The sequence below is a fragment of the Delphinus delphis genome, chromosome 20 (assembly GCF_949987515.2).
Source record: "Delphinus delphis chromosome 20, mDelDel1.2, whole genome shotgun sequence".
Classification (NCBI taxonomy): Eukaryota; Metazoa; Chordata; class Mammalia; order Artiodactyla; family Delphinidae; genus Delphinus; species Delphinus delphis.
In genome coordinates this window covers 13,542,225-13,562,758 of record NC_082702.1, presented here as the reverse complement: position 1 = coordinate 13,562,758, position 20,534 = coordinate 13,542,225, and the positions used below count along the sequence as shown (strand labels likewise).

The following is a 20,534-nucleotide window of genomic DNA, read 5'->3' as shown; positions in this document are numbered from 1 at the left end:
TATATAAGAAGTCCTACAATGCAATAATGAAAAGATAAATAAACCAGTTAAAAATGGGCAAAGGACTAGAACAGACATTTCTCCAAAGAAATATACAATTAGAAAATGGTACATGAAAAGATGCCCAATATCATTAGTCATTAGGGAAATGCAAATCAAAACCACAATGAGGTACCACCTCACAACCACTAGGGTGACTATAATCAAAAAGCCAGATAATAACAAGTGTTAGCAAGGATGTGGAGAAATTGGAATTATCATACATTGCTGGTGGGAATGTAAAGTCGTGCAGCCTGTTTGGAAAACAGTCTGGCAGTTCCTCAAATGATTAAACATAGACTTACCATATGACCCAGCAATTACACTTCTAGGTATATCCCTAAGAGAACTAGAAATACATATCTACACAAAAATTTGTGCTTAAACGTTTGTAGCAGCATTACTCATAATAGCAGATATATATAATAGCAAAGGTAGAAATAACCCAAATGTCCATCAACTTATGAATGGATAAGCAAAATCTGGTATGTCCATACGATGGAATCTTCAGTCTAAAAGGAATGTACTACACTGTGGATGAACCTTGAAAACATGCTGAATGAAAGAAGCCAGACAGAAAAGGCCACATATTGTATGATTCCATTCATATGAAGTGTCCAGATTAGGCGAATTCATAGAGACAGAAAGTAGATTAGTGGTTGTCATGGGCTGGTTTGGCGGGCAGGAGGAGGAGAAATGGGGAGTTACTGCTGACAGTTCTGGGGTGATGAAAATTTTCTGGAATCAGATAGTGGTGATAGTTTTTCAATCTCATGCTAAAACTCACTGATGTTTATATTTTAAAGGGGTGAATTCTATGGTATGTGAATTATAATTCAATTAAAAATTTGATTTTCCAAACTATGAACATGATTAAAAAGAGTACATGCACGCCTGTGATCCAGCTGCTCTACTTCTATGTTGTATTAGTTATCTACTGCTGCATAACAAATTGCCTTTTCAAAGCTTAATGGCTTAAAGCAGTAAATATTAGAGAGAGAAAATGCAAACGAACCAGAAAAGTGCCTGGGTAATTCTGTTGTAAAGCCAGGATTTGAAGGATCTCTGGAAGCAGGAAGGACCGGATCTGATCATTATATTCCTTTACTCATTTGGTAGTCAAGAGGCCAGGCAAAGGGGAGGGGAGGTTTGGGGGAAGACGGCTTTGTGTCAGCCACCAGAAAGCAGCCCGTCAACTTGGCGAATCCTAGGGTGGAGGTGTGGCTTCAACAACTGCAGCGCTGCTGCCAACGACGGCACCTTCCGGAATAGGAATAATATAGTAATGACTAGAACCTCTGTTGAGTGCTCACTGTCTGCCAGGCTGTGTGCCGTGCTGCTTCTGTGTTATCCTGTTGAGTGCCCACACCCGTCATGTCTGTTACCCTCATTTTACAGGGGAGGAACTTGAAGCTTAGAGAGGGGAAGTTCATTTTCTGCAGCCACACACAATGCGTGGCAGAGTGAGGATTCGGACCCACGTTTGTTCAGACTCGAGAGCCCTTGCTCTGGAGCACTGTGCCATGTTGTCCTCTCCTCACCCTTGTAGACCCTGGCAGACTGATGTCTTGACATGTCTGTCAGCTCCTCAAACTGTCTCCTTCTAGTCCACCTACTGCTCCGCCCCTGTCTAGGCCCAGACCCGAACCCCATGAACCAGGGTCTCTGCAAGTCCAGTGGCCTCAGATGCCTGAGCGAAGAGGGCTCCTGAGGGCTCCTCTCTTCCATTGGAGGGGCACGCCGAGGGCATTGTCTTCCCTGGCTTGTTTTTCGAACGTCTACAGCTCTAGGATTATTTCTGTGAACTCCTGAAAGCAAAATAGACTTATCCCTAAGTAGGGACCCTCACCAGTATAAAATGGGATTGGAAACCATGAGAAGTCCTAAATGGCTGGCCATGAGAAGCACCAACCCTGTTCCATTCATTCTAGGATTTACTGAGCACCTACTATGTACAAGGCGCACCGTTCCAGGCAGTGGGTCCTGCAGCAAATTGGACCCTGCTCTCATAGAGTTTATGTTACACATGGGAGGGAGACTGGTTATGGACAGAGAACCTCATTTCTGATAGCAGTAAGTGCAGTGAATAAAACAAAGCAGAGGGAAGTGACAGCGTGGTGGAGATAGCTGGGTCAGGGAAGGCACCCTGGGATGATGGCATGAGGGAAACCCTGAGTGATGAGAACTAAGCAGGCTGTAAAGAGCTAGAAGAAAGTCTTAGACCAGCATTTCTCAGGAGGAAGGGACTACACTCCAGAATCAGCCTGTTGCAGCAATAACATACACGTTTTCTGGTGCCTCGCAGGAGATTGGCTGACGCAGGAATGTTGGCTACTGGGAGGGGTCGTGGGGGAAAGAGCTGGTTTCTGGATGGACACGCAGGACCTTTGGAATGCTCTCTACTCCACTCTGCGGTATTTATACCTCTCCTCCGACTGGGAAGTCAGCTTTTTCATGTAGGCCGAGAAAACTCCGAATAAGGCAACAGCAGGCCAGGACATAAGAAAGAAGCATTCCATATTTCCCTGTAATTGCTTTCAAATTAGGTTCTGTTGTCATGGGGCAGGCACACACAGCACGCCTGCTCTGTCCCTGGCTGGATATGGAGTTGGGTCCTGAACGGGCAGCTAATGTGTCCTTGTGCTGCTGAACCGCTGGCCCCGATGACCCATGCTGGCAGGGCTGCCTGAGTCCCATGTTGCTGCACCCGTCTAAATTGTGGTCATGTCATCATGATCGGATCATTTTCTCTTCTCTCAGCCTGGTCCCTGGTTTTTATCTTCAGAATCTGGTAACGGCAGTGGATCTTCAAAATAGCACTCACATGTATAATCTCAGAACCGTTCCAGAGGCTTCACAGACTTCCTGGATGGATCCGTGCAGATGTTGCCAGGGCAATCGCCTGTTTGCCTGGGCCGCTCGCTGGTAACCCAGATTCCGGAAGGCTTAGCCATCGGATCCTGAAAGCACCTTTATAGTTGGTGATGAAGCCCAGGGGCCAGGGGAGCAGTCTCTGCTTTCAGGAACTGAGAAGATGCCCCGCTGGGGCCAGGCCTTGCCTGAAGCCTGGCAGTAGCTGGCAGATGGGTGATAAGAAGGGTGGGTGCCTACCCTAGGAATAAATAGCTGTCCCTCCCCTGTGTCCAAGCCCCGGACACCCTTCCTGAGGTCCTGTGGAAGCAGGAACCATGGGCAGCGTCAGAGGCCACACCAGGCAAGGTGGGCGTTCAGGAGGCAGGGTGGCGCCCTCCCCCTCAAAGCAGCCAACGCCCCAGCGGAGCGGCAAACCCAACACGGTATTGCAGAGACGAGGTTTGAAAACTCCCAGCTCCCTAGGGAACCCTGTCTTGCCTCCGAGTGCCCTGGGGGAGTTTGCAGTTCTTCGAGCCAGCCCTGGTCCTCCGGCAAAGATATGCAGCTGGTCCTTCTGGGTCAGGCTGCTGGCTTGTGATGTTCTGCTAAGGGGGTGGGCCGTATACACAGCGGAAGGCGGGGGGTGCAGCACGAGACAGCGAACGGTTTTTCCTAAAGTCTTGTCCAGTGTGGAGTCAATGGAATCCACATGTGAGCATCTGCTGGCGGATAGAAATAGCGCAGCCCCCAACCCTGGTCCAGGAGCTCTCCTTCGCCAGTGCTAATACTCAGAGCCAGCACGCTTGCCCCAGCCTGAGGTCGCAGGTGAGCCCATTTCTAGGTCCAAACTGACTTTGCAAAAGACTCCCTTTAGTCGGGGTTTAGTGGAATTCCAGCTTCCAACTGACATTTCCCTCCACGCCACCCCCTTCAGTACTAAGAACATGTTTTGTGACACGTAGTCGGTAAGAAGAAAAGGGAAGGAAAGTTTTTTCAGCTGGGTTAGCCGCATCCCACCAGGATCCTTCCTTCTTGCCCTTGGCATCACTCTGCCCGCTGGAATACCACCGGGTTGCCCCACGTCTTTTGAATGTTTGTTTCTTCCTTGGTGACTGCCCCAGAATCAAGAGGGTTTACCTCTTTGGGTTGGGGGAGGGAGTCATCGATGAATAGCTCATTAAAGCCCACTGCTGCCACATTCCCGGCCGTTTAGTTCACCTCCCGAACAATATGCATCATTCATTCACACAGCCACCCCACATCCTGGCAACTGGGAGGGGTCCCTGTGACACAGGAAGGACTTTATGACCAGTGATGCTAGGCCTTCTCCCCCTCCCCCAACACACAGTGACAAAGCAGAAACAGCTGGGGGGGGGGTGTCCTCTGAGGTTTGCATGGGCTTCGGGCCTCGGCACGGGGAGTGGTGACTGGATCCCAAACAAACCAACAAGCTCGTCCTCTCTTCTTCCACCCCGCCTCCCCCCTACACCGTGTGCTATTTTAACAACCAGAAAAGAATCTTTAACAGGCTGCCAGTGTGCAGAGGCAAGTTTTGAAGGCTATTCTCTGTGGGTTTTTTTCACGTGTGTTCTCAAAGGCAGACGAGTCCACATCCTTCCTTCCTCCCTAGATAGGTCAAGGGCTGGGTGCAAGCTCCCTTCACAGGATGGCAGGGCCAGGCCTGGAGCAGCACGGCCAGCGTTGGCCTCCCACACTGGGCTCAGGCCACCCTTTAAGAGGCAGGCAGGCTTTTAGGGAAACACCCCTGCCTGCCTCGCTTTGTGAGCTCAGCTCCAGTTTGGGGACTGAGGCTGGGCGGGGCCCTTCTTGACTAGGTTCTGCGGGCTCTGCTTTGCCAGGCCGGTAGGTAGCATTCCCCTCAGAGGAATGAGTGGCCGCCCCATATTTGTGTTAATAGCTGTGTGACCTTGGGCAAGTCACTTAACTTTTCCCTGCCTTAGTTTCCTCATCTGTAAAATGGAGATGATAATCTCTCACATGGCCATGGGGTTGGAGGTTTTAAACACTTGCTATGTGTAAATGGTAAGAACTAGCAATTAGCATTTACTGGCCACCCCACCGCCCCGCCATCAGAATGTAAATTCTGGGTCTGTTTTGCTTCCTCCCGTGCCCAGTGCCTAATCAGGCCTCTAAGTCAGGATTTGTCAGCCCGGTGATTGCATCGAGCGCCTCTTAGGTGAGGTGCTGGGGACACGGCCACTGCTCAGAATCAGTACTGCCCCTGGAAAATGACCTTGACAATAAAACCCAGATGAGCTTGAGATGCTTTTTGCCTTTCCCTTCTCCCACAGAGGGCCAGTAGCTCCGGACCCTCCCAAATGAAATTGAAACCTTGAGTTTGCCTTGCTTGGTTACAACTGTCAGCATTTCCAACACGGCTCCTCTGCCTTCCTCCTCCTGCCAAGTTTCTCGTAGAGGCCCTTTACCCTCTTTTTTTCCCAGGTCATCACACATTGACCCTTGCCCCCTTTGGGTCAATCCCCACACAGCAGCAGCCCCATGAGGGTGGCCCTGCCAGCCTCATGACACAGCCTGCTCTCCCTCACTCCCTTCCTTCCTCTCTCCAGCCGGGCTCTGTTCTCGCTGCCACAGGGCCTTTGCACATGCTGTTCACATTGTCTGGAAAGTCTCCCTTATTTTCATCTTACTCGTTCTCCATAGGGAAACTTCCCCATGTCCTTCCGGCCAGTAGATCAGGAGCTGTTCCCTGGCATGCTAAACGCTCTCTTCAGCTCCCTCTCTGGGGGTGGGAGGGAAGAGGACAAATGCAGGTTGACACCTCAGAGTGTGACTGCTGGAGCCAGAGTACCTGGCTTTAAATCTAGCTCTGCAACTTTCCAGGTGCGTGACTACCTGCGGTCAAGTCATGTCACCTGTCAGACACTCGGTTCCCTCATCTGTAAAATGGGCCAGAAATAGCAACTACCTCACAAAGTAGCTTTGTGGATGAGAGATGTTAACATCTGACGAAGTGCCTAGAACGGTGCCCGACACCTAGTCAGCTTATAGAAGTATCTGCTGTGGTTGTTACTGTTACCACTTTTCCTAAGGGTGTCTCTTCTGTAGTTGAGTAGTTGCTTGGTTAATGAGATCCGTCCTCTTCCTCATCAGAGTGGGAGCTCCTCAGAGTGCAGCCTGGGTCTGCTTTTGCTCACTGCTGTGGATTCAGCACCAGGCCTGGCCCTGGCTCGGCATGGAGCGAATCCTCCCTTGTCGTGGGAGTGGATATGTCCCGCCCCACAGGGACCTGGGCATCGCGGAGCCCGTGGGGCCTGCCACGCTCGGGCAGTCGGGCCCTGTAGCTCGTGCTCTGACAAATCTGCATGGTGGAGGGGTACAGTGGGCCCACGAGACGTCCATCTATAGCAGCCACCCTCCACACTACCCACCCCACACATCTCAGTCTAAACTGGGTAGGGAGAGGGAGTGAGTAAGCAGAATGTTATTTTTGTAGCCAAGTAGAAGAAGCTATGAATTTTTCATGTCCCGTTGGAACTCCAGCTCCTACTCACCAGTCATGCCGCGTGGAGCAGTGGCTGCGCACGGTGGGCTCGTTCCCGAGGAGGGCCTCGTGACTCCCGCTCCCCTCGCCCCGAGCCCAGGACTCAGCGAGCCTCCGGTGTCAGTAGATGCTCCTCGTCTTCCAGGAGGAGAAAACAGGGCCACGCAGGCCGTGGAGTGAGGATGGGAGGCCTGTCGGCGGGGTTCCCATCGTGTGTCAGGTTCAGGAGAATATCCACAGGCTTTTCCTCACCACCGAGGCGAGACCAGGCCAGTGGATATTCTCCCCTAAGCACCCGCTCTGTATTCTGCTTGGGCCTCTGCCTGCTTCCAGCCAGGGAGACAGAAGTACAGGGCAGAGTTACCATTTATTTAAAAATAGTCCTTTCCCTGAGGTTTGTATAACACTGAGTACTTAATCTGTGCCAGGCACAGTCATAAGTGATTTACTTGCATTGTTTTATTTAATCCTCATTTAAGAGGGGAGGTTATTGCCTCCATTTCACCAACAAGGAACCTGAGGCTCATTGCTTGCCCGAGGTTACCCCGCCGGCAGGTGGCCTCAGTGGCCGAGGCAAGATTGGAATCCAGGTCTGTGTGAGCCCCAAGTCAGAGCTCTTGTTTCCTGCCCAGAGAAGCTGAGCAAAGGTGCAGAGATGGGACGCATGTTTGCAGGGTGGCCGGTGCCGTGACCTTCTGAGGACAGGCTGCCTGAACCCAATGAGGCGAGGTTCGTTCAGAGCCTCCACAGGTTGGAGTGAGGGTCTGCTGTATCTTGCTACCACTCCACCCATGGCCGTGGGGTAAGGGCCTTTGCAGAGAGACGGGCTCGCATCCATCCTTCCTGGGAATGGAATGGGAAGCGGCCGGGGTGGCTGAGTTTGCATGTGTGCGCATGCTCAGTCCATCTGGCTCTTGATGCCAAGCTCTGTGCCAGATGTTTTAAAGCATTCCCCCCCATTTAGCCCTACAGCAAATACAGGAGGTAGATTCTGATAAGTCCATCCTACAGAGAAGGAAGCTGAGGTGGAAGTAGGCCAAGTCACTTGGTTGGAAACACAGAAGTAAGCCGAGGGGCTGGCATTCAAACCCCGAAGAGTTACCCCAGGTGTAACCCAGGCAGGCCGAGGCGGAGAGGGTTGCCTTTCAGACACGTGCCCAGCTCTCCCTGCAGCCCAGGCACCTAGATCTCGGCCCAGCAGCAGCGCAGCACCAGGGACGCCTGCCCTCTGGGAACTGCCCTCTTGCATCCTCGGCCACGGGATGTAATGGGCCACTTTGCTGCCCCGCAGCATCTTTCAGGTACATGCCTTAGCAGAGGCCCAGCATCCCCTGCCACTTCCTGCCCCAGCCTGGCCTGCTGCTGCCCTCTGCTTTACAGGGTGGCTGAGTTCCCCGCCCGCCCGCTGCCCACCACCGAGGCTGCTGTGCTTTGGGCATTCTATTTATTTATTTTATTTTTTGGCGGTACACGGGCCTCTCACTGTTGTGGCCTCTCCCATTGCGGAGCACAGGCTCCGGACGCACAGGCTCAGCGGCTATGGCTCACGGGCCCAGCCGCTCTGCGGCATGTGGGATCTTCCCGGACCGGGGCACGAACCCGTGTCCCCTGCACCAGCAGGCGGACTCTCAACCACTGCACCACCAGGGCAGCCCTGGGCATTCTAAATGCATGTGCGATGTGAGACTTAATTCCTACTCCCTGGGAGCACGCACACATGCAGTAAGACCCAAAATGACTGGAGAATGCTGTCAGAGAGATGCCAAGGGTTGAGCGCGGTGGCGGGGGCAGGCAGGGGACGGAGAAGGCACTCAGTGGAAGAGGCGGGCCAGGTGTTGGTAGAGGAGGAGATCCTGGGAAGCACGGGCTGTGCGGAGAGCTGCCGCTTATGAGCACCTGCCGTGTGCTCTACAGGCATTGCCGGTTCGAACCCTCACACTGACCGTGACCCAGGTGGTGTCTTCATCGCCAGGTTGCAGATGAAGAAGCTGACGTTAGGAAGGTTGGGTAACCTGCCCACATGAGTGGTGTAGCCCTGGTCTGTCTGAATTGAGAGCTGCAGAGGGGAAGGAGCGTGGGAAGCGAGGTAGGGAAGGCGGATGCCTTGCTGAGAACCTGCTCCTGGCCAGAGCCCAAAGTAGCTCATGCTTGTGGGGAGGCAGAAGCAGAGAGAATGGTGCTGTGATAGACCTGCACGAGGAGGGGGCATCCGAGTCAGAGTCGGGGTGGGGCAAGCAAGTCAGTGGGGGCGTCCGGAGGAGCCGCACTTGGGACTGATTTTGTGGGATGGGTGGGTGCGGGCTGAGGCGAGGCGGAAGCGGGGTAAAGGTGCCCGTCGCTGAGGAGACAGCCTCACGTGGGTGTCCGTCTCCGAGGTGGAAGAACTCTTCTTCGTGTTGGCGGGAGGCGGGCGGGGTGCCCTGCCCGTTCGCAGCCCTCCCCCCGCTTCGGGTTTGGAAGGAAACCTTGTACCTGTGGTGCAGCGTATTAATCAGGCGGCTTCTTTGTCTGGGAGGGGCCTCGTGTTGAGTCTCTGAATGAGCAGGGCTGGTGACAGTTGTCAAAACACATGGTCCTTGGCCAGAGGCTCCTTGGAAGCCCCTCAGCCCCACATGGCCTCTGCCGGTACCCGGGTGCACATGGGCTCTTGCGCGTTCCTGGCTGTCGGCCCACCTCCACGCTGGGCCCTGCAGATTGACGAGGGCAGAGCGAGGGACTCCCGTGAGAAACAGGCGTGGGGTTTTTCCCAGATCTTGCTGCAGGGGCCTGTCTCCACAGAAGGCATCTGGGCACATGCACCTTAACTGATGTGACGTGCACCCCTGGCGCTGAAGTCTGATAACACGCCCCAGCCAGCAGGGGGCTGAGTGGTGGTTACTACTCGGGCATTCTGTGCTCTGGTTTGGGGTTTGGGCTTCTTATCGACGGGCCTCTCCACCTGAAAAGGCCCCTTCGCCTTCCAGCACCCGCGTGCCCTGTGATCCTCCGGCAGTTCCTCCTCAGATGTGGTTGCCTAACCCTGGTGGGGGTGGGTGCCTGCCTCCCACTTGCCTTCCAGCCCCCTCTGAGATACACTGGATCTTAAGATGTGGAAGGGTGGGGCGTGGGATGTTCTCCAGGGAATAGAGGGTGTCTGGCCTCTAGGGAAACAGCATATGTAGGGGTGCCACAAGGCTCGGAGGATCTGTGCGCCCGGCCTTTGGGGGAGGTGTTGCCACTGGGCTACTGGCAGTTCGAAGAGAGACTGACTTGAGCAAACCTTGAATTTACAGGAGGCTTGTTTTCCAACTGCTTTCCTGTCCCAAGTCATCTCTGTGCCAGTGATGGGGAAATCGCTGCCCCTGCCTGAGGGGAGGGGCAGGTGGAAGGGAGCCAGGGCCGTGGGGACCTGTGGTCTGCTCTGCCCGCTCAGGGGGATGGAGGGCTGGTGGGTCTGTCCAGAAGAACGTGTCCGCGGGAGCTGGACCCCTGCTTCTTGTTTCCATGCTCAGGACCCGGTTCCGTCAGCACCTTTGCCCGATGCGTGCAGTGGGCTCACTCAGGGTGTGGTGGGGACAGCACTTGCTCTGAGGCTGGCCGACGTGGCTTCCAGTCCACGCTCTGCCACTCGTCACCTGGCTGACCAAGTGGTAGTCTGGTAACTGCCCTGAGCCTCAGTGTCCTCAGATCCACCTGCCTGGGTCGCTGTAAAGACCAGAAACAGTGTCATTGTTGATAAAAGGTGGGGCCCAGGACCTGGCCCTGAGCAAGGGCCCCGTGGCAGCCGTGCTGTCGCAGGGTCAGGGCTGTGACCTGGCCCTTTTGCTGGAGAGCCCTGACGAACACGCCGACCCTCCAAGCCATGCTCTCCTCTGCTTCCCCAGACCTTCACAGCCTGGTGCAACTCCCACCTGAGGAAGGCCGGCACGCAGATCGAGAACATCGACGAGGACTTCCGAGACGGGCTCAAGCTCATGCTCCTCCTGGAGGTCATTTCAGGTGAGGCCCCCTCCTGCGGGTGCCCACGGGGTGCTACCCACCCCGCCGTCCCGTTGCTGCTCAGGGAAGAGCGGGGCCTTTACCAGCTGCAGCAGCACTGCGCTGGCATGGGCCTGTTCTGGGGAGCAGCGGGGACCCTGAAGCTCCTCTCCCTCTCTTTCTCGGTGTTTGGCCCTCAGGGGAGCGGTTACCTAAGCCGGAGCGGGGCAAGATGAGAGTGCACAAAATCAACAATGTGAACAAGGCACTGGACTTCATCGCCAGCAAAGGAGTCAAGCTGGTCTCCATTGGGGCGGAAGGTGAGCTCAGATGGGGCCCGACCTCTGCCTTGGGAACAGAAGTTGTGTTGGTGGCGGAGAGAGCACTTGGGGGTGCCTAAAGCCCAGATACACCAAGCAGCGACCACAGTGACTGCCCTTGATGTGACGCTGGGCCCACAGACCTCCCTCCCTTCCCCCGAAGGATAATCCAGCCCAAGACCAGGAAATCCAGCTCACCCGGTCATGAGGGGCACAGGGGGAGGAATGGCTTTGACTTGGACCCCGGACACCCTCACTCGCCCTCCTGGTGCCGGGCCTGAGGGACACAGACCGACACGTGACACGGCATCTCTCTGAGCCAGCAGCACCTTCGCCCTTAGGCCCTGTCTGGTGTCTGCAGGCAGGAGCGCTCAGAGTAGGGGAGGGCGCTTGAGGCCCGGTGTCAGGGAGTGTAAGCCCAAAGGTCAGTGAGCAGACTTTGCTGGCTGCACAGCTTGGGAGAGTGTGGCCTCTTGACAGAATACCCGGGATCCTCTGCGCCCCGTGCGGGCACCTGGAACTGTGACCCTTGTCTCCGAGCCCTCCCGAGAGCAGCGGAGTGCCCTCCCTCCAGTGCAGGCTCTTGTCTCACAGACGCCTTTGGAGACCAGGCGAGGCCTGACAGAGCCCAGAAGCTCCCCATCAGCCTGGGCTCCCAGCTCCGGTCATTAATCAGAGCAGGGTTTCCTACACCCCCATATCCATGTTGTCCCAGCTTTTAGAAAAACAAAGAAAACTAATTGCCGCTAATGGCAGGGCTCCGAGAATTTGGCCAGGACTCCGGGCCAGAATGCACATCCCGCGTTCCAGGGCTCTGCCCCAACCCGGGACCTCTCCAGGGAGCGCTGCCAAGCCTCGCATGCCACGGCTGAGGTGGTTGGTGTTTGCTTAAAAAAAAAAAAAATCAAAACCCTGAACTCAGTCAGACCCTGAGATTTTCTGTTCTTGCATGGCTCTTTCCTCCTGGCTCCCCTCCAGCCTTCCGCTTCTCACAGCTGCATTGATTTTGCTCAGATGCTAGCCTGTAAATACAGAAGGGGTTAGAGGAGAGACCCGTGGCAGTCATCAGTTTTCATCTGGAGAAAAACTCAGTCTAAAAATGTTTTCCGTTCATGCCCAAGCTGCTTCACTCCCAATCCCCGTGGCCGTCGGGCCTCTGGAGGACAGCCGACTGGAGCCGCTCCGAGGGCTTTGGGATACCTGAGCGCCCCAGTCCCCGCCCACCCCCAGCTCCCTGTCCCTCCACACCATCTAGGCAGTTGCTGGAACGTGGCTTCCTCGTGGGGGTTGTGAGAGGGGTTGGGAGTCGGAGGCACAGCTGCAGGTCCAAGAAGCAGCTGGTGGATGTGTCATGAGAGCGGCCGTCTTCCTCCCCTCACAGGGACTCTCTGAGTCCTCCGTGACCAGCTTGCTCGTGGAAGCGGCTGGGTATGGGCGCTGCGGCCTCCTCTCCAGCTTGTGTCCGTCCCCGGCTTTGGGGTGCCTGGCCCTCGGGGGGAACGCAGCGTAGATTTCCTGAATGAATCACCGCCCTCACCCCACGCTGGGAAGGCTCGGCCTCGTTTCCGGCCGTGGGGGTTCTTAACACTGGGAGAGAGCTGGACAGACAACGTGTCCTTCCCCTGCTTCCAGGCGGCCAGCTACGCATATCTCCTCTCCTGAAACCCTCAAGCCGAGAGGTGCCCTCGGCCGTCAGCCCATGGCTTCGCTGTGGGGAGCCTCTCCAGTGGCTAAAAGAGCACCCACCCTTTCCTAGCGAGCATGTCCTCGGGGAAGGCTGGGCCCCATCCTCTGGGGGACCATCGTGCCTCCTTCCCAGATCAAGCCCGCCTAGAGTTTTCTGTTCTCGAGGCTGGTGAGCAAGCTCTCTTGAAGTGTCCCCTCCATTCTCCGCATCCTCTCTCCTGCATCCGGTGTGTGAGAGGCGTGGGGGTGGCAGGCCTGAGAGGACCGCCAAAGGCGTGTTGGGCCCATGGGCCCCAGGAAGAGGCCGCTTGCATGCACCTCCCTCACCTGGCTGCAGACACACGGTGCCTGAGCGTTGCAGAAGTGGTTTTTCTCTTAAGCTGCTGAAGCTGAAGAACGTGTGGTCCAAACCCTTCTCTTTCACTCCCAGAAGTTTGGGAGAGAGGCTGGTTTTCGGTTAGTTAAAAAAGCACGCACTTATCAGCTGGACCTTGTGCTACCCACTCTCCCCTTCCTGCAGCACCGTGTCTTTCTCAAGGGCCGGGTCCAGGTGCTGGGGGTGCAGAGGTGATCACGAAGGCAGACAGTGAACAACTAGACAAACCAGCACATATCAGTGTGTGAGGGGAAGAGCAGGGTGCTGGGGAGAGAGGCACCGGGACGGTCAGGGAAGCCATTCTGGGGAGGTGACATATAAGCAGAGCCTTACAGGCTGGGAAGGACCAGCCATGTGAGGAAAGGGTCGAGGCGTGCGCTTTGTGGCGGGCCAGAAGGTGTGAGATCCTTAAAACAAGAGAGAGCTGGCTTGTTGAGGGGACGGAGCTGGAGAATGCTGGGGAGGGAGGTGGGGGTCACGCAGGGCAGGCCTTGTAAGCCAGACTCCAGAACACAAAGCAGGCGACCGACACAAATCCGGTGCACCTGTTCCAGTGAACACTGTGCCTGCCGCGTGGGGTGGATCGCAGTGGGGATGGAGGGGGCAGCACGGGAGGATCTGAGGGAGACGACGGTGGCTCGGACGAAGGTGGCGGCAGTGGGATTGGAAGGAAGTGGGCAGACTCTCAAGAGACATGCCCATAAGGTGTGGTGGGTCCTGGAAACGGAGGCCCAACACCTGGGACGAGGCTCAGCGGGGAGCAGTCCGTTGAGCTGGGTCAAGAGAATGAGCTGCCCAGAGAGGAAGAGGCCTGCGTGGCCGAGAATACACGGGGATGGAAGCCCGAAGGTGCCAGGCAGCAGAAGGCTTTAGGGACAAGCGCTTCCCGGAGTGTTCAGGGGACATCTTCTCCCAGTGAAGGCGGTGGAGGACAGGCCTAGGCAGCTCTTTCAGATGATTGGAGTTGATCTCTAGACAGGCCCGGGGGCCGCCTGGGGAGTCCCACTCTGGTTTTAACAACCCTCTTGCCCTCTGCCCCCTTTCCCTGTGTGCAGAGATTGTGGACGGCAACGCAAAGATGACCCTGGGAATGATCTGGACCATCATCCTCAGGTTCGCCATCCAGGACATCTCTGTGGAAGGTGAGAGCCAAGGACCTGCTCACGGGCAAAGAACAGCCTCTCCTCCCCACCCTGGTTCCACCCGAGCTGGGGGGACTTAGTTAGGATTTCGGGCTTTTTGTCTTCATGCTTTGAGGCTCTTTCTTGTGTCCAGACATCACTCAGATGCCCTGCCTGGGGGTGGTTAGTAGAGGTGCTGGCCCAGGCTGCAGGTGAAGGGTCCCCCCCGCAGCCGCCCATCTCAGTGGACCCTCACACCACCCTTGTCAAGTGTGGCCCCATTTTACAGTCAAGTAGCAAACTAGTGATAGAGTCAGGCCTGGCCTCGTTCTCCTGGGCGTCAGCACCTATGTTTCCACTCAGCCTCCCACCCTCGGACCTTGGCCTCCATGGACCTGGGGTTGGTCCAGGCCACCACAGGATGAGAAAAGCCACAGGGCCAGTGTGCAGAGGGGGCTCCTGGTGACAGACCACAGCAGGGAGCGCATCTATCTGGTCACTTGTAGCACTCCCAGTGTGTTGAGGACAGTCAGAGCTGTCCACGGGGAACGGACGGACCTCCTGGGGCCCTCCCGCCCTGCTTCCTCGAAGCTGCGGCCAGGTCTAGAGACCCTGAGTGGGCAGGCCCGCATCAGGGCTTGTTTGGCCGTGTGTCCTGCCAGCTAAAGGCACAGGCTTTGGGGTCAGAAACATGGCGCCGGTTCAGGCCCTCACACTGGCCTGTCACTGCCACTTCTGGGGTGACCCCAGGCAAGAGACTGCTCCTCGGGGCCTGGCGTGCTGTTAGGATCAGCAGGCGCCCACCCGCGTCTGGAAGGGGCACTGCTGCTGCTCCGTCCAAGGGCCTCTCCCCCAGGTTCTGTGCGACCCTTATGCCCGAGCCGAAAGTGCAATCCACCGGGGCTGGGTTCTGAGCGCTTAGTTTTGGGCCAGTGCTCACCATCCTCATGTGTTTTGCAGAGACCTCTGCCAAGGAAGGGCTCCTTCTCTGGTGCCAGAGAAAGACGGCCCCGTACAAGAACGTCAACGTGCAGAACTTCCACATCAGGTGAGCGCCGGCCAAAGCACCCGGCCCACATCATTCCCACTCTGCTTCCTGGGACCTGAGATGCGGTCCTCCCACCCTCTCTCTTTTCCTGTGGTGTTGTCATGGTCTGTGAGGTGCCAGCTCTCAGCGGCCCCTCCCCCTGCCACTGGCCCCCGTGAGCCCCTGGCAAGGTCCCTGCGTCCCCTGGGGGAGGCAGCAGTCACCTCGCCGTCCCAGGCTAAAGGCATTAAGGCCCGGCACTCTGGCAGGCCCTCTAGAATCTTCTTTTTCCCCAAGCAAGGTAACTCAGAAGCAACAACAAAGCTCTTCCTTTGTTTTGACCTCTCAAGAGGGACCTGCCATCCTTACGGTTGCTAGTGAATGTAGTGTTGGGAAAAATGTACTGTGTCCACTAGAGGAACAAGACTCGGCCTGCACGAGCCTGTTCTTCCTCGGTTGAGGGCGGGAAATGAGTGTGTCCATGAGGTGAGTGTGGTCAGTGCCACACAAGATCTGGGAGCGTGGCATGGCCCGGGGGTTAGGAGTGCAGGCTTTGGGGGCGGCCCCGAGGTCAGATCTGGTGTGACTCTGTGACCTCACCTCTCTGAGCCTCTGGTGTTCTCCTGGGGTGGATGGACCAGGGAGAGGGCACACGTAGGAATGAAGAACGGGGCTTCATGGGATCCACAGAGGTCCTGCTGTGTCCTCAGGCTTCCTGGAGCCCTGGCACTGGACGTTGGGGACCATTGTGCTCTGCATTAAGAGCATTTGGTCCCTCCCTTGAGCTCCTCTGTGTGTTTCCTTCCTTTTCCTGCCACCAGCTGGCTGGTCCTCTGTGCATTTCTTTTTCTTTTTTTGGCTGCATTGGGTCTTAGTTGCCACACGTGGGATCTTTCCTTGTGGAGCGTGGGCTCAGTAGCTGTGGCCTGCGGGCTCAGTTGCTCTGAGGCATGTGGGATCTTAGTTCCCCGACCAGGGATCAAACCCGCGTCCCCTGCATTGGAAGGCGGATTCTTAACCACTGTGCCACCAGGGAAGTCCCTGTGCATTTCTACTCGTTTATTTATTCAATCACTAAATGTCTATGGAATGCCTACTCCATGCCAAGAGTGGGAATACAGCAGCACCAAAATAAAGTCCCCACGCTTGGAAGGTAACACCGCAGCAGGGGGACCAGTAGTTCACAAAGGCGTGAAGAAACCAACAGCGTAATTTCAGGTAGTGAGAGGAGTCATAGAAAGACGACAAAGTAGGATAAGGTGATAGAAAGTAACTGGAAGAGTACCACAGTCGGGGGCCGGGGGGGGTCTTTCTAAGGAGGCGTCATTAACCTTGACCCATGAAAGAGCCAGTGTGACTAGTATGGACTGTGACCAGCTGTCACTTTCCTCTGAACAGAGCCCCTCGTGTCAAGCCACATCCCGGCATTTAGCCAGCCCACGGGTCAGGTCAGCTAAGGTGCAGAGGGCCTGCAGTGGCCTGCCCGGCTCAGTGGGGCCTTGCAGGGACAGTGCTCAGCAGGTCACAGCTACCCTGGTAACGAGCACTCAAAGCACTTGTCATTTGTCAGGTATCGGCCAAAGCCTCACATATTTACTCATTTCATCCTCACAACAGCCCAATGAAGTGTAGGTACTGTATTATCCCCATTTTACGGATGTGACAACTGAGGTAGCAGGAGATTATGGGACTTGCCCAAGGTCACACTGACAGCGAGTGGAAGGGCTGGGATTTCCCCCAGATGGTCTGGCTCCAGCAGCCAGGTTCACGGCCAGCCGGCCACACCGTCTGCCTACAGTGCCAGGCACACACTCTAAACCACCTCACTGAGTGGGAGTTAATCATTCCTGTGGGTGCCCACAGCCTGCAGCCCTCCCATGACGGTGGGGGGGCTCCACTCATAACCTTGGCCTTTCCATCCCCAGCTGGAAGGACGGTCTTGCTTTCAATGCCCTGATCCACCGGCACAGACCAGAGCTGATTGAGTACGACAAGCTGAGAAAGGTACGTGTCTCCTGCTCCCCTCAGTGGCCCACAGACACCCTGAGTCTGACCCTGGCTCCGGGCCACCGCCCCCAAGCCCATCTGTTGCTGGCGTCCAGAGCTGGACTCTGTGCTCAGATGGGCAGACTGGGAGGGCCTTGTGCCAGCTGTCAGCAGACCCCAGGCTCGGTGGCTGATCTCGCCTCCTTTGCTCCCCTTGGGGACTGCCCTTCTCCCTCCTTGGTCATCGCAGCTACCTGGGGTTATTGTAGGGCCTGGCCGGCCATGCTTAATAGCCGCCCTTCCTTAACCCTCTAGATTCTGGAAGCATTTGGGGAGGGGTAAAGAATTCTAAACCATCACCGCCGACAGCCCTGTCCCGTGCGGGGTCCTGTTGTATTTTGCCTGTACAGAGCGTGTAAGACCCAGGCTCTGCCCTCTAGGAGCTGCCAGCCTCGCGGGGAAGACAGGACAGTTGCGTCCAGAGCAAACCAGCCGTACAGGGCCCTGTGCATGTGCTCAGGCTGCGTGGGAGTGGAGAGGGGATGGGGCCGGACAAATGCTCCAGAGGAAGGAAGGCACACCTGAGCTGGCCCGGTGGGGGCAGGGCCTCTGGGGAGGAGGCAGTTGAGGGCCAGAGAGCGGGCATCCCAGGTTGGGGAGGCACAGGCCTGCACTTAGCCCGTTCAGTCCGCAGTGAGTAATCGTATTGGGCTCTAGCTGGAAAGCCTAGGTGAAGGCACCTGAGGGAGGGTCAGGGTGAAGTGCCTTTCATCCTGTAAGCAGCGGGGCAGTTAGAGTAGGGAGGTTAGAACGGGGGCAGTTAGAGTAGGGAGGTTAGAACGTGGATGCACTCCGTTCCCTCTCTACCCCACCCCCCACGCCCAGGGCTCTCTCAGGTCTGGACCAGTGTGGGTTTCAGGGCAGGGGTCTTAATCTGGGGTCTGGGGATGGATGGAAATTCTAAGAAAAGAGCACGCCTGCATTGTCTCTGGAGAAAGGGTCCACAGTTTGCCCCACAAAGATTTCCAGAGGCATTCCTTTGGGTAGGAATTGACTTTACCCGGGTGTCCCCCCTCCCCTCACTGATCCCTGCAGCAGCACAGGTGGCTGAGAACTGCCTGAAGGACCCTTTCCAGTCCTAGCCCTTCCCAAGATCCCTCCCTTCCGGGCCAGCCCTTGTTCCTTCTGCTTGTGCATCCTGCCCCTGACCAAGTTTCTCCTCCTTCCCTCACCTCCCTCCCCCAGGACGACCCCGTCACCAACCTGAACAATGCCTTTGAAGTGGCTGAGAAATACCTAGACATCCCCAAGATGTTGGATGCAGAGGGTAAGTACATCCCTTTTGTTCAGTCAGCACCCTGTTTTGTGGGCATGTCTTGCAGTAGCCTCAGGGAGCTGGCGGAGCCAGCCAGAACGCCTGAATGAATCAGCGTGAACTGGGGACAGTGGTGTCACCCAGGGAGCCAGAGCAGGAGCAGCCTGAGCAGCCAGGGGTGCAGGTGGTGGGGAAGAGGTCCTTGAAGGGTCAGCTCTCAGGGGCTGCCTCTTGGGCTGGGCCCAGGTGCCCTGCCTTCCTGACTGATCCCACCCCTCCCTCCGGAGGGGCGAGGGAGGTCGCCAGGAGGGTTGACTCCTGCAAACAACCAAGGCCTCTGCCTTCCCTGCCTGCCACAGCCTCGGAGTCTGGAGCCCACCAAAGTGGAGTGTTTTTTCCTTTTCCGGCTTTGCTCCTTTTCCCAGCCATGTACCACCCCCAGCCAGGACCCATGCCTCTGGCCTCTGGTGGCCTTTGGGGTTGACCGTCTAGCAGCCCCTTGAGGCCACTCTCAGAGAGAGGGAGTGGCCTCGTTTTAATCCATTTCCCACAGGCTTGGCCTTTCCAGTGACCATGGGGGATGGAGGGGCCAAGGGTGTGGCCAAGCCAAGCCCACTGGAGTCGCCAAGGGCCGTGGAATCAGCTCTGAGGGTCCTTCTCCCAGGATGGCTGTGGCCTTGGGAGCCTGTGGATCCAGTGGGTGACCGCCCCCGCCCCACCCGCCCCTGCTTGGGCGGTTTAACCCTTGTTGTTCACTTGCAGACATCGTGAACACGGCCCGGCCCGACGAGAAGGCCATAATGACCTATGTGTCCAGCTTCTACCATGCCTTTTCAGGAGCGCAGAAGGTACCGGGCAGGGCCAGGCAGGCCCACCTCGCTGCCACTGCCCAATGCCGCTGCTGCCTCTCGCCTCCCGTGCTCACCTCATTTCTCTTGCAGACGGCAGCGGTCTCTCTCCGACTGGAAGCCACCCCCTGACTCCTTGGCACCTCCGCCCATTCAGTCCTTGCCCACATTGTCTATCAAGGGCCTGACCTGTGCCAGGCTCTGTTCCAGGCACTTAGGATATAGTCAGTGACTGAGTCAGGCACGGTCCCTGCTCTCATGGAGCTTACATTCTAGTGGGCAAGGCAGACAACAGGCGTGTCCACAGATAGAGTAATTTCATGTGATAAGTGCAGTCGAGAGCATGGGACAGGATGGTGGGATGGGGAAGCGTGGGGGCTGCTTCGCTGGGGCTGTCAGGGGAGGCAAGATGAGCAGGAGCTGCCTGGTGAAGATCTGTAGGAAAAGTGTTCCAGGTAGAGGGGGGAGCAAGTGCGAAGGCCCTGAGGTGTAAATAAGCATGGCTTTTTCAAGGAATGGCTGGAGAAGAGTAGGAGAGGGGAGGAAAATGAGGTCGGAAAATGTGACGGGCCCAGGCCGTGCAGGACCATCGTAGTCCGGGATCCGGAGCTTGGGTTTTATTCTGGGGACATCAGGAGACCACCAGGGGTTTATGCTAAGGTGGTAGGTGGTCACACCGGACAGGATCTTGCTTATGTTTCCAGGAAGATCAAATAACACCTGATCCTTCCAGCCCTAAACAAGGCTTCCTTGCTAGTGTTTCACAAACTCAGGCCTGGTTCGAAAAGGAATCCATCTTATTCAGACCCTCCCCCTTCCCCTCTACAAAACCCCGGCAAGACATGCCCACCCAGGCCGGAGCCAGGGCCTGGCTTCCAGTCCAGAGCAAGCGCTGTTCCTCCGCATGAACCTCGGGCCTCGGCCGGCCTTCCTGCGCCTTTCACTCTCTCCTGCCTCTCTCTCTCTCTCTCTCTCTCTGCACAGATATTGTAGGCACTCTGAGGCCAGATGAGAAAGCCATCATGACTTACGTGTCCTGCTTCTACCACGCTTTCTCGGGGGCTCAAAAGGTGAGCTGGGGCGGGAGCACCCTCACTGCTGTGGCTGGAGACTCGCCCTTGCCACCCCTCCACCCCCACGTCCCCCTGCCCGGGCTGCGGCCTGAGGACCGACCCAGTCTGGCAGGTTCCTGTGACTGTGGGCCTCCATTGCCACCACCGGGCCGGTGCTGGCCCAGTGTCGAGACACCACAGGTAGTCTCTCTCTGAATACCGCCCACTCTGTGAGATGGGTGGTGGCACCCTGGTTTCTCAGACAAGGCAGCTGAATCCCAGTGTCACCTTAGATGGCAGAGCGCAGCTTGGGCCTGTGCTGCTCTGCTCGGCCGCCCCGCCCTTTCCGTGATCCGTGCCGGCCACCTGCCTGCTGCGCTGGCTGTGCCTCTGCCCGGAGCATTGGCTTTGCTGCCCCTCTCTGCAGCTCT

At 56.6% G+C, this 20,534-nt stretch overlaps 1 protein-coding gene across 5 annotated transcripts in view; it reads left to right on the top strand.

The window, feature by feature from the left end:
• Nucleotides 1-20,534, top strand: part of ACTN4 (actinin alpha 4) — a 72,538-nt gene that overhangs the window by 33,680 nt on the left and 18,324 nt on the right. For 3 of the 5 annotated variants that reach the window (XM_059999925.1, XM_059999927.1, XM_059999923.1), the window contains exons 2-8: nucleotides 10,279-10,393; nucleotides 10,573-10,692; nucleotides 13,810-13,896; nucleotides 14,836-14,923; nucleotides 16,828-16,906; nucleotides 18,134-18,215; nucleotides 18,966-19,051. In XM_059999925.1, the coding sequence (XP_059855908.1) occupies nucleotides 10,279-10,393; nucleotides 10,573-10,692; nucleotides 13,810-13,896; nucleotides 14,836-14,923; nucleotides 16,828-16,906; nucleotides 18,134-18,215; nucleotides 18,966-19,051 (657 nt within the window). Of the gene's footprint in view, nucleotides 1-10,278; nucleotides 10,394-10,572; nucleotides 10,693-13,809; nucleotides 13,897-14,835; nucleotides 14,924-16,827; nucleotides 16,907-18,133; nucleotides 18,216-18,965; nucleotides 19,052-20,035; nucleotides 20,122-20,534 lie in introns of all 5 variants that reach the window. The other 2 variants (XM_059999926.1, XM_059999924.1) reach the window with 1 other exon arrangement.